Source organism: Nycticebus coucang, chromosome 8, assembly GCF_027406575.1.
Source record: "Nycticebus coucang isolate mNycCou1 chromosome 8, mNycCou1.pri, whole genome shotgun sequence".
Taxonomy (NCBI): domain Eukaryota; kingdom Metazoa; phylum Chordata; class Mammalia; order Primates; family Lorisidae; genus Nycticebus; species Nycticebus coucang.
The window spans coordinates 133,619,503-133,636,601 of NC_069787.1; the positions used below are offsets into that span (position 1 = coordinate 133,619,503).

Below are 17,099 nucleotides of genomic sequence, written 5' to 3' on the forward strand. Positions count from 1 at the left end.
TTTCATTATGAAAAGAAGGTGTTATGTTAATAGAGGTTTTTTAACAATGATAGTAGTGGATATATTCTGAGCAGCGTGTATACACCAGGTAAAGCATTGTTTTATATTTTGATCATTTAATTCCATACAAAAACATAATGTAAAGGTTCTATTATTATCCCTATTTTACTATGAGAGAAATAAATTAGTCCCAAGAGAGCTTAAATAACAGGTTTGAGAGCAAAAATGCAGCCTGTGGTAGGGGGAGCTGAGGGGTGATCCCAGTTAGACTCCAAAACTCTCACTATTGGTAATCTTAGAGCAGAAATAAACTGGATGGTCATGGTCTGTAAATAGGGTCATGATTCAGCTACAGACGCTATGCCCAGTAAGTTAAATCACAGCTAGTTCATGGAAAATAGGAACCAGGTCTCCTGACCTCTTTTTAGGGCATTTTAATAGCATGTTATTTTCTGTCCACCTGTTGTTAGTTCATAGTAATCCCAGCCTCAAAACTTTCAAGCTGAAGACACACAAGACAGCCTTATAAGCTGCAATCCCATGTGATTTCTGATGCAAAGTCATCAAATCATTCATCTAAGAGAGAAAAAAATCCCATGGCTCTGAACATTTAGATTCTTCCAAGCAAATTAATAGTTCACAGAATTGAATGCTTTACCCTAAAACAGGTAGAAAAATTCACACCTGAGCTCCTTTAGATCTGGATGGCTTGAACTGTGGCTTGCATCCGTAGTGAGGGTGAAGTACATGATTTCCGTGGAAAGTACAGAGAGCGAACAAGCTTTAATACAGCGTGGTGCTTCAGGGATGTTTTTTAATCTTGTTCTCTTATTTTTAACTGATAAATCCAAACCTAAGAAGGTGTGTGACCTGTTTGGATATTGGTCTTAGAGTTTCCAATCACATTCCTTTTCAAATGCTCTACTGTAGTTCTCTTTATGGCAGAAAGAGGTAGCCTCACTCCACGAGCAGGGCAGAGCGGCCTTTCAAAAGCGAGCGTGCTTTAAAGTGATAGACTTTTGTTTATTTTAATTTTAAAATAATGTTCTACATCTTTTAGTCTTTAGTAAAATTACAATTACAGTTGTCACGGCAGAGGTGTGTACCGTGTTTTAGTCTTTAGTTGGGGAGTCGTTGTCACCAGGTAATCAGCTCTTGGCTTAATGGAAACTCCAGTTTCATGCACACAGGTGGAGACTATGTGATTCTTGGAACACGTAAGATTAAACAAACAGGTTTCTTGCCACAGAACTTCTCAGGATGTTTGGCGTATAGACTTCTCAGTTACAAAGAAGAGGAGCCTACGAAGCCTTTCCAACGTATATTGGACCATGTAAACCATTTTCATGCAAAGAACACATTTTGGGAAGAGGCTATTCTAATTCATAGCTTGGTCTCTATTTTATTATATAGATTCATTGTTTCTTAAAATAATCTTTTCATTGAAAATTCGATACTGTAAGCATTCTATTGTGATATCAAAAGAGATTTAGATTTGGATCATTTTTTTCTAAACCCCATCATAAAATTTTGCCTGCTTGTTAAAAAATATTACATCTTGTTTTTAAATTTTCAGATGAATATGAGAGTACCAATGGCCAGGTTATGTTTTTGCCTTTGTTAGGTAAAGTTTGAGTTGTATCTGAGCCCTTCACCCAGGAGGTGTGCCGTATACTGTTACATTGTGCTTGTTATTTGAATAAAGATTTTATGAGATTATCTCAGCGTTTGAAAATGATGTCAGTAGGTCACCCGTCTAAACATTAGAAGCAGTTGCCTCCTGGCTTCTGATGCCTGCTGTTGGTGGGACTCCAATCTTTCTAGTCATAGCACCTTTCTTAGCCTCAATTCCTTGTTTATCAAAAATAAAAACCTTTCCTATCTACTTCCCAGTGTTTTGAATATGAAATCACATAATTACATTTACAGTGTAATCTAAGAAATAACGATAGTAATGTAAGATATTGTCAACATTGAATTATCATTATCATCGTTATATGACTGTTCTTATCCCCATCTAATTCTCTAAGTGTTGGATAGAGTTGATGGAGATTTATCATCCTTGCTGAAGACAATTTGAAGTAAAGAATGATTGATTATTTGAATAAAGTACGAATTTTTCCGAGTAATTTCTTCCCGACCATCTCTTAGAGAAAACTCCCTCTCTATGTTGATATGGGTTGGATAGCTTCATTTGTTTCTCCTTATTTGCTTTCAGCTATCACAACTACCATTCCCATGGGGGGCATTCTTTGTCTTATAATTTATTTTTACGTGAGAAGACAAAACTCTTTTTAGTTTAATGCATTTTTTTCCTTCAAGTTTCCTGTGAGTGGCATTTATGTGCAATTTCAGATTTATTCTGTCATAATGGCATTTTAAAAAGATTATCCTTAGGCATTATGATGGATTTAGAATAAAGCTAGCTAAAAATTTTATCTTTATAGTGAAAAAGCAAGCTCCTAAATGTCTTTAAACATAGTCCATCTTTCAGGGACCTTTCCATTTGGAGATAAGTATGTCTCCCGAGTGTATTGAACAACAGTAATTCATGGCATTTACTCAGCATCATGTGTTTTCAAAGCAGTCTGCAAGCGTCAATGCATTTCCCCACCCAACAATCCCAGCGCTGAGGAGCAGATACGGCCTGACCACCACCTGATCCAGCTTTCGTGCCCCAAATCGCCTTCTGTGCTCACATCACTGAGCCTTTGTTTGATGAAAAATCATCACTGAGACAAAAGAAAGGCCAGAGACAAGCTCCTTTTTCTCCACTCACTTGTCCTTTACTTGCTCACGAGTGGGCTAATCCATCACCATTTCAGTGAGAGCTGCTTCCCCAGCGCTCTTCAGAGGGGTTTGCCTGGGCCATAACTACAATGACAAGATACTCTTTCAAGGTCCTTTTAGGGAAGTTTCTGTACTCACCCTTGAAGGCCCAATTCAGATGTTATTTCATAACTAAAATGTTCCACAAAACCTCTTTATCTGTGTTTCTGTCTCGCCATTATTTAATTTCCCCTTCCTGTATTCTCACAGAATTTTAGACATATTTCGGTTTTAGCTCTTGCACGAGTTTGGTGCAGCTCCCTCCGGGATGGAAGCACTTCTGTGGCCTGTGACATCTCGTGTGTTCATCTGTTTACCATCATCCATTAGCACAGTGTCTGGAGTTTGTAGGAACTGAAGAACCCTTAAGTTGTTGGCTACTCATGGTGAGCCCTCACCTCGCCTCTACCCTTTGTTCTGATGGATGTGAAAAGCAGCAGACAGATCCAATCAGATGGGTTCAGGAGGTCTCCCTAGAGGCGTGACTGCTTTAGCTAAATTCTGGGAATGATGAGGTGTTACTTTGGTGGAGAGGGTGGGAAACAGTGTGAAAGTGCCACGGCAAGGAACAGCGCACCACACTTCACTGTAGATAGTCCACCCTCCTCTTCATCCTCACCGCCATCCTCAACTCACTTGCATGGCCACGTTCAAGGTGCCCGCCATTGTCCTTGGTGTCACACAGACTTTGTCTCCTATAACAATCACCATGGTCATGCAAATGTAGAAATTAATGTCATTATATTTTTTTCAGAAAGACTAAGAAACTTTCTCAAGTTCACAGAGCAGTAAGTGAGGTAGTCAGGACTGAACTTTGTGACAGGAGGATGGTGTCTGTGTGTACTGCCTGGGCCACCTGGACCCACCTGGAGGCTGCCTGCTCTCGGGACACCTGCTGACTGTGTCAGCTCTCTTTTCTCCTTTGTCTATGAGCCTGTGAGTGGTGAGAAGCCCAGAGGCTACATTCAGTGGAACTTTTCAATTCTGTGATTCTGTCCTGAAAGACCTCCTATAGAAGGAGTCCCCATTAGCTGCAAATGGAGCTGTGATCACAGGGGGAAGGAGGACAGGAGCGGAGACCATTATCCTCTCTTCTAAGATGTCTAAAGCAGACCATGACAGCTTTCATGTTCTCACTTCTTGCTTTGAGCTCTATACCTTGAAGGCTACCTTTCTTCTCTGGTCCTCAAAATGGTTTTATTCTCAGAATTATAAAAGGCAGTGCTATTAGTGCATGCTCATGCTGTTTAAGGAAGCAAAAACGTTTTCAATCTTGAATACAATTACTTAGGGGGTGTTTAATTTAAAACAAGGTAGATCGAGCTCTATTGCTTGAGGTTAAAGACATGATATATTCCTTACAGCGCTTTGGACCACAGTGCTGGCTCATTGCCGAGTCAGCTGGAGCCATTTGAGAGCTGCAGTATACCCAAAACAGAGATATTTGCAATTTACATCAATCAAAGCAATCGATGAAATTTGCAAAGGACTGTGGCTTTTTGAAAACTGAGAAGTCACCTAAAATTTCAGCAGTGGCTTCCTGGATTATAAAGATTCATTCCACCTTCTATCCCAAACTTACTATATCATAAAATTAATGCAAGGGACATTTAATTAATATTAGAAGGACATAGAAGTGTGTGTTTATATGTCATTTGGGGTGTGGAATATTCACTTGGGGATTGAGAAAATAAGTTTTATATCTTACTTTTCCCTCCTTTGCCCCTCTCTATACACACACATATACACATATTTTATATACATGTATTTATATATACACACACGTATTTTACTTTTCTCAACCGTTTTAGATTCACAGAAAAACTGAGCAGAAAGTACAGAGATTTCTCATGTATCTCCTACACAGGAGACAGCCGCCTCCTCCTCACCTTTCCCTACCAGAGTGAGGCCTTGTTATGACTAAGGAACATACTTTGATTGATATATGGCTCTCAGCGAAAGCCCTGGGGGCCCACTCGGGGTGTTGTGCACCCAGTGGGCATCATTTCACTGCCCTAAATATCCTCTGTGCACAGCCTATTCTGCCCTTGCTCCCTGTTAGCCACTGGTGACCACTAATCTTTTTACTGTCTTCTAGTTTTTCCTTCTCTGGAATGAATGTCATTTAGTTGAAATCATGCAGTCTGCAGCCTTGTACATCTATTATGCATTATTCAGTGCTGAAAGGATATGAGCTAGCAAGCCATGAAGAGACATGGGGGAAATGTAAAGGCGTAACTGCTGAGTGGAAGAACCCAGTCTGGAAGGGGACATTCTGCTTCATTCCAACTAGAGCCTCGTGCCACAGACAGATGTGTTCTGTGATGGGCGGATGTACAACAGTGGTCCTATAAGATCACAATATTGTATTTGTACTCTGCTTTCCTATGAGCAAATACTCAGATACCATTGTGTTATAATTATCTGCAGTATTCAGGAGAGTAACTGCTGTGCAGGTTTGTAGTCAGGCCGCAGCAGGCTATAGAGTCCCCTGTAGCCTAAGTGTGCAGTGGGCTGTACCACCAGGTTTGTGTTAGTACACCGAGGTTTACACAGGGACAAACTTGACTGATGACACGTCTCCTAGAACCCATCCCTGCCTGTCACTAACTGGTACATGACTGTGGATGACTTGGACTTATTTTAATTCTCACCAGTTGCTTACATGACCTTGAGTAAATCTTAACCCTTTGGCAATTGGGTGTATTTATTCACTTAGTAGCCTGATTCGTCTTACATAGTGTTTGTTAAAAATTTATTAAAAAACATTATATGCTTTCTTTATCTTGTCCTATAAGCATCCTTTTTTAGATTGTAAAAGTCTAGGATAGAGGACATGGCAATGGCAATGCACAAAACTTTGGATACATTGAAACTCGTGAAGTCATTAGCAAGTGATTTCACTCTTGGTCTTAGAAGACTTTGTAAGGTCCCTTCATAACGGAGGGTCTTGGACTGGAAAACACAATAGGACAAAAATGATCTGGAGTATTGAATGTGTACCCTTGTCACCTTCATGGCTAGGAAACTAATCATTGGCATTAAAATATTCTATTAAGTACCATAAGCTTTGTGGCATTAATTTGGAAATTTTAAATGTGATTAGATTTACAAAGGCTACCCTGGATGAGACTAATATGATGGAGTTTTAAGAATATATAAAGGCTACTTATGAAATTAAAGAAATAATAGCATGGATTATAAAAGGTCTGTTTGATGAAAATAAGACAAATGAGTATTTCAGCCAGTGACAAGTGAAGGGTGAGACGTAAAAGGTTTTTAGATGGGGGTGGAAAACATAATTATTTTTAATATATCAATGAAAGTTTTATAGAATTGTTGGATTTCAGAAATGATTTAACAAAAGCATAATAATAAATTATAAAGCATAAAATACATGAGATATATTTGCTGTGATGGTTAGATTCCTAAAAGCTTAGGTAGCAGACTGAGCTAGCCAACTTAGTGTTTGAGTTATGTGGGATATAACGCGAAAAAATAGAATTAAAAGAGCCAGCCAAGGAGTAAACCACTGAATGCTCTTATATAAATATTTTATGAGGGTTTAAATAAAGCAATTAAGGCTGTCCACTAAATATACGTTGTACTAGTTTTATAGGCGATAAAATGAGTAAAAATTTTTACTGTATTTAAGAATTTCCATTTACTAATTCCTTACCCATTGTAAATGCTTTAATATTTTCATCCACTATCTGTAAAAAAAAAGCTGTGAACACAATAACTAAGAAAATGCCATGAAGGCTATGTTAACCAGTTCGATGAAAATTTTTCAAATTGTATATAAAACCAGCACACTGTACCCCATGATTGCATTAATGTACACAGCTATGATTTAATAAAAAAAACTGTGCTGTTTCAGCTGTGGCCCTCCCAGCCACCTTCCCCCGTTTGATGAGTTTGCATTGAATTACTCAGAGTGGTTGACCCTTTGTCCCAGGCTTTTCCCAAAGCCCTTTGCTTGCCCTTAGGATATGAGTCTCAGGTGCTGTTTTTTTCTAAGCATAACTTCAGCAAGTCCTTGAGGTCTGTTGTCTGTCTCTCTTTGTCCCTGTGTGTGTGTGTGTGTGTGTGTGTACGTACTTAGACCTCATGGAGAACGTGTCAGGGAAGAAAACCTCTTATTCACTTTGTCTTTCATCATGTTTTTTAAAAAGTGAGAGCTAGTAGCTCTCAATTATCCTCAACTCTGGGCATTTAAGCATATTCGAACCATTTCTTCTAGTTAGGGACCAGGCATTTAACACTTTTTTTCACATATACAGGACTTGAACTTAGAATAAAGGATTCTTGGTTGGCAAGATTGAGTACACCATCTGTGCATTAATAAAAATAAACCAAATTTACTCTCTAAAGCTCTTGAAATAATTATTTCAGAAAAATTGATGTAGTTACAATATGCTCTATTTTTCAAAAATTACAGATAATTCTCATTGCAAAGAAATATTTTTTAAAAATAGTTGCTGATGCCTTAACTTAGGGATTAAACACCTGGAATTTCCTCCATCTTCAGAGTTCTTGGATTCTCACTTGGCTGCTTCCCCTTGGCCTACTTCTTCTGCTTTCCACATTTTTACCTATTGCCAGAAGAAAATAGCAGATAGGGCACTACGTGGCGCATATATGATCATCTGAGGCTGAGACGATCACCTTAGAAGACATTCCTAAAGAGGGTCATTGAACTGATGTACAGGGAATCCCCAGCTCCAGTGGAAACTGTGATTTCATATGTCTCTGAAGGTCTGTGTTGAGCTTCTTAGCTTACAGCTCTAGAAAGCTTAAGGATGGGGAAGGCTCTTTCAACCTTCTGAAGAAATTATATGCATAAGTGGAACCCCTATTTCTCCATAGTTTGGTATAAGCACATCTGAATTATTAGGGGTTAAGGCTCTAGGGCAGCAGTTTTTAACCTGTGGGTCCTGATCCAGAGGAACTATGTTAAAGGGCTGCGGCATTAGGAAGGTTGAGAAAGACTGCTCTAGGGAGAGGTGATCTCAGCAGTTATCAAAATGCAGAGAAAAACGATTGCCTTTCTGGAGTATTTTCCTCACATTAAGTATTCATAGCACCAATGTCTTAATTTAATAAATGGGAGGCTAAACACCCTGGGGTTCCTACTTAAGGAAACTGAAACTTAACTCTCAATTTAAAAGAAAATAAAAATTAAGGTTGGCCAATTGCAGGAAGACAAGTAGGCATTAGTTATATTGTCTTGAACTTCCCTAGTGGTTATTCCAAATAAAACAAGGGATCAAATTTTTACCAATTCAGTAATTTCTTTCCTCTGTTTCTGCATCAAAGCCTCCCCCTGACTGCCTTCAGCAGAGCCCTGAACCACTCCAGGTTGGAGCTGCCCAGTTCATGAACTGCTGTCTGCTCAAAGAAACTCTTAAATTTTAATATGTCAGCGTTTGTCTTTTCACAAATGCTCACACACTTCCTATCACAACATCTACCCACCTGCAGCTTTTCTCTTTCTTTCTTACCTGGGACGAGCAGTGGCTGAGAGTGGGGTGTCTGGTCCCATCAGAACATTAATTAGCTGTGTGGTTGAAGCAAAGTTACCACAGATGTAAAAAGACTTGCTCTTCATGAACTTTGAGAGAATTTACAGCTTGAAAAGTGTTTAATTCCATGTGTTTCTGATCTTTGGATATGTCTACACTTTATAACCTCTGTGAGGTCATAGCTTCTATCTGCCATCACCAGTAGAACACTGCTGGCTGTGACTTGGGCACTTCAGACCCTAAACTCCTTCAAAGGAGTCGAGAATTAAAGATACACTCCTGCCACAGATTTAGGACCCCAATCATTTCCTTGCGTCGTGATGAACTGTTGGTGCATGGGTAGGGTTAACTCTGAAGCTGTGTGGGTGAGACGAAGCTTCTTTAGACTCAGAAAGATTGTCAAAACTAGAGGTTTTGAGCCTTATGATTTGTAACTCTATACAGATAAAGTGTAGAAAAGAGTAGTGGAATTCTAATGAATTTGCACAAGTTCTTACTAGGCGACAGAGAAAACACACCCCCATCCTAAACAAAAACCCTCCTAAAAATAAGAAAATTCATTATAAAACTCACAGATGATTGATCTAGGATGACCTATTGCTCACCTGATAATCACCTCCTTTTATCTAATTGTGGAGAATATAATGAACAATTATTTTCTGGTGAATGTCAAGTAGGATTGGATTTCTTAAGGGGTTTTTAGTGACAGTGAAGCTGTTATTTTCCTTGAGGTCAGGGTTGTATGATCTCTTTCTTACATTGAGCATCTGAACTTCGTTAGTTGAAACCCCTTCTCCCAGAGTTACGGTCAGGTATCTAAGTAGTATAAAAGGTATATTTTTAGCAAAGGAATCCAGAATGTGTTACTGCTAATCTTCTGAGCCATTAGTGTTATTCATATGATAAAATGTTAATGTTTCTCTTCTAATTTAAGTGCATTTCTGAACATACCTCAAAGCCAAGGCATGCTGGGTTGAAATGAGGAATGTGATTAGATTTGATTTTAATAGAACATAACATTGATGGAATTGAGATTGACCTCATTATGACTCTCAATTCTACACTAGGTCTTTGCTTTAGGCGTTAAAGAGCATATGGTAATAACTTTTTTTATAAAACTTTGTCATTAAAGATTTAGTGAAGAGATTATCTAAAATACTTTTTATCAAATATCTTATTTAAATAAGTGGAATTCTTTAAAGCAGTCACCGAGCTGATGAAATTAAAGTTAGAAAAATCTATTGGGTTATCTTACTTCTCCCAGAAAAGGATTACTTCAGAGGAAAGGAGGCAGGAAAATGAAAACGACGGAAACAATTACAATATTAATATTATAGATGAGACGGAAATGGATATGTTGAATTTGTTAGAGAAGTCAAATGGAATAAATCATTCTTTAAGAAATCCCTTAACCCCTTTCTTATATATTAACTTTATATGTCCAAGGTATTTACAATTAAATCATAGGTTATTTTTAAACCTAAGTGATATAATAAACCTAAGTGGGTTTTTTGTTTGTTTGTTTATTTTTCCTTTGGCCTGGGACTGGGTTTGAACCCACCACCTCTGGCATATGAGGCCGGCGCCCTACTCTTTTGAGCCATAGGCGCCACCCTAAACCTAAGTGATTTTAAGGGTGTTTTGTTACAAATAAGCACCTGAAATTCTAATTTTGATTGAAAATTTATAAAGCAAATTATTTGCTTGTACTACCGTAACATGCCTTTTTTGTGTTGAATTCTCAACATGGAACTCTGTTTAATCACACATGTATACTATTTTCAGTTTGTTATGTAATCTGCACACGTACTAAAATGGCATTGAGTTGGGTTTTATGTTCACCCCAAGTGGGGAATCCCACTGTGATCTCATAATTTATTTCTCTGAAGGAGAAGTTAAGTGTAGAAGAGTATAGGGTTATTAAGGAATAACCAAATGCTTTACTAATGAATTAACATAAATTGACTTTTTCTTTCCTGGACAGAGTTTCAGGTCCACTTGTGACCAGAGCTGTACGTAGGGCTTCTTATTCTCCAGGTCACTGCCTCATGCAGAACACGGAATAGGTGACGCCAGCAAATCGATCTCACCGCTTCCCTTATGATGGGAGAGATTTGTTATGTCTTCACCTGATATAGTTACTGTGAAGCCCTTCTGGCTGAATGCCTCTTTTCTTATTTTATGGATGAAAGGAGAAAAATATATTTCCATCAATTTTTCAACCTATCCATGTTTTGCTTCAACAGTCTGTGCTACCAGGAGGTGGGAAACCTGAGCAGTTGCTAGATGGTACGTTTCGTGAAGGGAGCCACAAAGGACAGAACAGACTGAGTTCTGAAGAGGGGGACACTGAGAAAGTGAAGCCAGATCAGCAAAACAAAAGTAAGGAGAGGCCTAGAGCCAATTAATCAACACCAAACCCATACAGAGTCTGGAGAGCACGTTGCTTGCTGTACCTTTAACCCTTGATAAATGAATTCATTTTGAATTTTACTAGGATGGAAGGATTAAATGTAAACTGATTGTAGATGCAAAACAAGTCATTCAAATTTGTAAGGTAGGCTACACTTTGTAAGAAAATATTCATTTTGAGAGAAATTAACAGTAACATCTGAACATTTTGCTAAGTGTTTTACAGTGTAGAGACTATCAACTAAAACATTATTGTAAGGTCTGAAAAGTGCAGAAAAATGACAGGTTTTTTTCTTTTACTTGGAATAGAACTTTGTCTGCCTTTATTTAAATAAGTACGATTCTATCGGTACTAAAATGCAAAGTTCACATATGATAAGATCACAACATTTTAGAACTTAATTCTAAACTTCTTAACCCAGAAACTTCAAGAATTTTTAATGCAAAACTAATGTTGATGAACAAGGGACATTCTATTACAAACCAAATGCTTGTTTTTTACTGTCAACCTATCTCCGTTTGTAAGATGTTTTCTTTCGGCAGAATTAGCTTTTGTAGAAATCACTTGCCCTGGTAACCACCGCATTGATCTCACGGTAAAGAACACTGACATGCTCATTCAGTTGTCTTCACATCTCTTGGTATAAAAGCAGCTGCAAAATTATCAGTAGCATATTCCAGAACTTAAAAGCTCGTCTTTGTGACACCCATTTCATCTTTTCAAAACCAGTAACAGGTTGTCACTGGAGGTTCTCTTTTGACTATGACATAGACGCGGAGCGTAACTAATGCATGAAACTCCCGGGCACAGGGGAAAGACAGCAGCGGTGAGGTGGAATTTGCCGAGATGTATGTTTTGCACAGTAGGACTTACTGATATCAGAAAACTAAGAAAGTATCTTTGGTGTTTTTAAAGACTTCGGCAGAAAGTTGAAGATTTGAGGAGCGTGGTGGAAGGTTTCATTGCTTCTTTCAGTAAATGGCTGGGACAACAGCAAAGAGAGGATTTGGGAAATAAATGGTTGGCCACAGAGACGGCCTTCCGTGGTGAGGGGAAATTTCAGCCTTGCCTAAGACACAGATGGTCTCTGGGTAGAGATAAAAAAATGACAGATTTTTTGGTTTTGTTTTTTTTTTTCATTTTTTACGCACAGTCAGTCTACAGTGGTTTTTTTTTTTTTGTTTGTTTTATTTTGTTTTGTTTTAATAGACTGGGCTGCATTGGAAGGTAGAATTTTTTTATTTCTGGGGAATGTTGGCCCCAGTGAGTGACTTCTTACTGAAAGAACTTGTGAGATGGTCCAAAGCATAAGTGAATTTTTTTTTTTTCTTTTTTTTTTATTGTTGGGGATTCATTGAGGGTACAATAAGCCAGTTACACTGATTGCAATTGTTAGGTAAAGTCCCTCTTGCAATCATGTCTTGCCCCCATAAAGTGTGACACACACTAAGGCCCCACCCCACTCCCTCCCTCTCTCTTTCTGCTTCCCCCCCCCCATAACCTTAATTGTCATTAATTGTCCTCATATCAAGATTGAGTACATAGGATTCATGCTTCTCCATTCTTGTGATGCTTTACTAAGAATAATGTCTTCCACTTCCATCCAGGTTAATACGAAGGATGTAAAGTCTCCATTTTTTTTAATGACATAAGTGAATTTTTAATTTCCTTATCTGTTTATTTTTGTACCTCAAAAATATTTTTATAAGGATGTATTTTTTTATATACCAGTTAATCTAATCGGGATCATAAGCCGTAAATATAAATTTCTATCATTAGAAAAGAATTAAGTTATCTCTACCATATTCTGAGACAAATACACAGAAATTAAATTTACAGAATTAAAAAACACATTTTTTTTTTTTTTTTACAACACATCTTCTTAAGGTTTGGCATTACTATAAAGGGCTATTTCATGTGACCCCACACTGGGAAGGGGTCAGTTCTACTTACGAACGTGGAGGAAAAACCCTGGAGAGAATAACCTGGCACCACAGGTGGGGTGGGGCCGGGGCTGAGTCTCCGGGAGGAGGGTTTTAACTGGCGAGGACGTGCATTTCCAGACACTGGAGAAGCAACCACGTGTGTGTCAGACCCGGAGTACAGGCCTCCATGCAGCTGAATACACTCAGACGTGAAGGTTGTCACAGCACTGCAAGTTCAACCCGAAATTTATCAAACATTTTAAGTCAATCTGTTCTGTATTTACAGTGTGGGGCCACCTTGTTTTTATAGTCAAAATTCATAGACGATAGGAATTGTCACCAAGTTTTCTGATATATATTCTATAAAATTGAAGGATCTTTGTTCTGGAATTGGGTTGTGATATTCCTAAAACATAATTAGTAAGAGTTATCTGAATGACCATATTCAGATTTTTTAAACACAATTAAATGATTCCAAGTATTATGTTCTGTAATTTAACTTTGAATTCTCACTTTTTAATAATTTCAAGGAAAACCAAGTTTATATGGAATATATTATAGCTTCAAGTTTCTCCTCATGATGTTTAAAATGAACACCTCACACTGAATAGGTAAGGTTTTTAAGTGGCATATTTTTTATTGTCATCAGGAAATAATTACTACAGGCATGAACACTGAGAGCTCTGTTCCTCCTGTCCTTTACAGATGTGGGTATATCTCCGTCTTTAATGAGTTGGACAGGTAACAGTTAGATCATATGACAGCTGAGATCCTTCCAACTTGAAGTTCTAATATTCTATTTTATATTTATTTTTCTAGTTCAGATAAATATGAGGGTACAAATGATTAGGTTACATTACATTTTATATTTCCTTTCTTGAGGATCTGCAATAATTTTTTTGACTAAAATTTACTCTTTGCTATGTTAATAGGTCAATAGTTTAGAAAATAGTCAAGTATTACAAGGATGGAAAAGTAAGCATTCAGTATACTCAATACTAACAGAAAAGTAGTCGATGAACAACTGTACACACAAAAAAAAACACAAACTTAAGTAGGAGGAGGGGAGGAGGTAGGAAGGGGGAGGGAGGGGGTTGCTGAGCTCTCACTAACTGAAGGGGCTTGAGGCCACCAGATGAGGGGGGTTTGATTCCAGGAATGAAACAGGTTGACACCAAGTCCCTGTCAGGAACTCTGGGAGGAGTAAACCTTGGTCTGTAATTATCATCACAAAGCAGGAAAAAGTAGTTTACAGTGACTTATCAGACATCACTAATAAGGGGGAACATGGAAAGTGTCAGAATGTCTCCAAATGTTTTTGCAAAACCACGGACCTTTAGCAAGACCATTACCTTTGCATTATGAGACCTTTGGCATCTAGAGAATCTTTACTCTTTAGGGCTGATATTGCCACACCTCACACGTACATTCTCCCTCAGAGGCCAGTTTTCATATGTCCTGCACATACACAACTCACATACCATTCTCGGGACTCCCTAGTCTCTCAAGGAGAGAACAAGTCTTACGCTAAAGATCAGGGATCAGTTTCCCTGAAACCTAATGGGGGTACAAAATAGAGGCCGTGGCACATCTCCTGGATGGAGGGCTTAACCCAACTTGAACTTTACCTAAGAAATATAAACTATATAAGCTAGTACCCATATATGAATCTGAAATTTAAAAAAAAAAAGAAAATAGTTTTCAAAAGATTAAGATCTTATGCAAAATTGGGCCAGATTTTTCTTGCAACACATAGACAACCATCTTGAAAATGCACATTTTAAGTTAGTTTTGTTGACCATCACTGGGAATGTTAGGTGAATGAATGTGTCTGTGTCAAGAACAACATTTCATCATCAGTCCAAAAAAAGCTGTTATGAACACATCCCCTGGAGCCCCACGTGACTCCCACAAACGGAGGAAGCTCTTTTAGTTAGTATGGTCAGGGCCAGTACTTGGCTGGTTAGTGAACATGTTGGTGTATAAAGAATCCAAAGTCCTTAATGCACACAATATTATTTTAACTTGAGATATATAAATATACATCAATGACCCATCTTTTGATGAATGATCAGGACTTTTTCTTTGACTATGGGTCTTTGACGCTTTTTGTTCTATTCTTATTATAAACCATATCCATCATCTGTCTTTCCCATATGCAGGTTCACCTTCTTGCAAAAGAGGTGAGATTGTAAAGATGCTTGCAAAGTATCAGCAAGAAATCCTTCTAGGAGTTTATACTTTTTTCCCCATGCCTAATTCAGCTACACTTCAACTTTTCACCATTAGCAAGTCTTCCCAAAACTTTCAAAACTTGGTTCTTTTAGACAGTCATATTTTATACATTTATATAATATATACTTTTTACTGTTTGGGATTCATTGAGGGTACAAAGGATGAGGTTACACGATTGCATTTGTTAGGTGAAGTCCCTCTTGTAATGGTGTCCTGCCTCCAAGAGGTGCATTCACCGTGCCTCCTGGCCCCTTCCCTCTTTCCTCTCTCCCCACTCCCTCATTTCCCCTACCCTCCACTCTATATTAGGTCATCTGCTGCCTTCATGTTAGAATGGAGCATGGGCTCTTCACAGACCTCAAGGCAATAAAGGTGAAACTCCAACAAAAACATTCATTCTCACTCAAAGACATGGAAATTAAACAACCTATGTTGAATGATAGTTGGGTTCAGGAAGAGATAAAAGTGGAAGTTGTTAAATTCCTCAAACACAACAACAATGAAGACGCAAGTTACCAAAACCTGTGGGAGAAGCAAAGGCAGTCCTAAGAGGGAAATTTATTGCATTAGATTCTTACATTTAAAAAACAGAAAGAGAGCACATCAACAAACTCACGAGCTGTCTAATCCTAAACCCAGCAGAAGAAAAGAAAGTGATATAATATTTAACTAAATTTATATCATTATAACTAAAAGTACAGAGGACAAATGGATTTGAGCACAAACACAACTGACTCATTGTGGGTGACAACTCAGCCAGGCACAGAAGCCCATGGCGAGCGCGCAGCCCCTGGTCCTGGTGTGAACATGCCATGGGTACTGGTCATCGTGTTGAAAGAAACAGTTTCTCCTTTATGTGTTGTCAATGATGTAATTTGAATGGACAAGCAAATGCTTAGGTCTGTTTTGTCCAGGCATTGTACTAAGTAAACAAGGAATATAAAGATGCATAAGACACAGCCACTGCAATTTATAAAAGGAAAGTTAAAGCAGTGAGGCTCTCTGAACTCTCCTGCAGGCAACAGTCTTACGAACTCCTACCCTTGGCTCTTTCTTGAAGGGGTATGAGTGCTGGTTGTATTTTGTTCCCTGCCCCCACCCCGATGCTCAATGAGTAATAAGGCAGTATTAACATCCTGGTTTTGTTTCCTTTTGATTGCTTTTTGGTCAGCTTGAGCCTGAGAAAAATTTATGCACAGTGCTTAAAAGCACCAATTTATGCTGAAAGCTTTGGAATTATCGTGGAGCCGTCATGAAGCCACTGCAAATTGATGTCGCAGTCAGAGAAATGCTGGAAATCAAACATTGAATGGCACTTGGTATACAACGTCAAAACATGTTTGTATTATGCCTTTGAACACAAGCCTTAAAAAGACTGAGCCATTTGTGGGTTACAAGATTTTTACTAGATGTGTGCTTTCTATAAACTTGTCTTTATATTTTATGAAAGTAATACATGTTCACCATTTCCTTCTTACCCATCCTTACAAAAGTTATGCCACATTTTTATTAAATTAATATTCAGTATTCTGCAACTATATAAATATTGATCATAGATAAGCCATTTAGTAGTCTAAGATTATATTTCTTTTCTGGCTTGTGTGTGTGTGTGTGTGTAACCAGATTCACTTTTCTCATTGGCTTCTTTTCCTCTGTAGCTATCACTAATTCAATACAAACTTTCCGAGAGAACTTAGACTCATTTCCACAAAGTCAAATCCTTGAAAGAATCTAGTGATTCTACTTTCTCTTTAAAGACAGATCTTCTAGGGCCACAGTCACTCCTAGTATCTTGGTTTCCCTGGTGTCTGGGGATCATCTCTTTCCCCTCTTTCACATTCGGTCACCTGTTTTCTGAATTTCATGCCGTCTTATGTCTTACGGAGGACACTATTCAGTAGCTTCTTGAAAAAGACTGAGGAGCAACTTCCTTGAAATCTTGACTGTCTTACAAGGCCTACCTCACAGCCTCACATACGATCGAGCATATGAATGGTTACAGAATTCTAGGCTGGAAAATGCTGCTCCTCCAAATGGTGAGCAGAGTGACAACTTTCAGATTCTCAATCTCTTGTATCTGGTCATTTTTGAAAGGTCTCATAATTTTTCCTTCCATCAGTGTTCTAAAGTTTTGTGACAGTGTGTCCTAGCGGGGGCCCTTCCATTCATTTG

At 38.3% G+C, this 17,099-nt stretch overlaps 1 protein-coding gene across 2 annotated transcripts in view; it reads left to right on the top strand.

Moving 5' to 3' along the window:
* Nucleotides 1-17,099, top strand: part of LOC128592504 (translation initiation factor IF-2-like) — a 425,303-nt gene that overhangs the window by 340,295 nt on the left and 67,909 nt on the right. Inside the window, exon 5 of one of the 2 annotated variants that reach the window (XM_053600448.1) lies at nt 1,250-1,358. The exons of the other annotated variant lie outside the window; for it this stretch is intronic. Coding sequence (XP_053456423.1) covers nt 1,250-1,337 — 88 coding nt within the window. The 3' untranslated portion in view covers nt 1,338-1,358. Of the gene's footprint in view, nt 1-1,249; nt 1,359-17,099 lie in introns of those variants that run through there. 2 annotated transcript variants of the gene reach the window in all.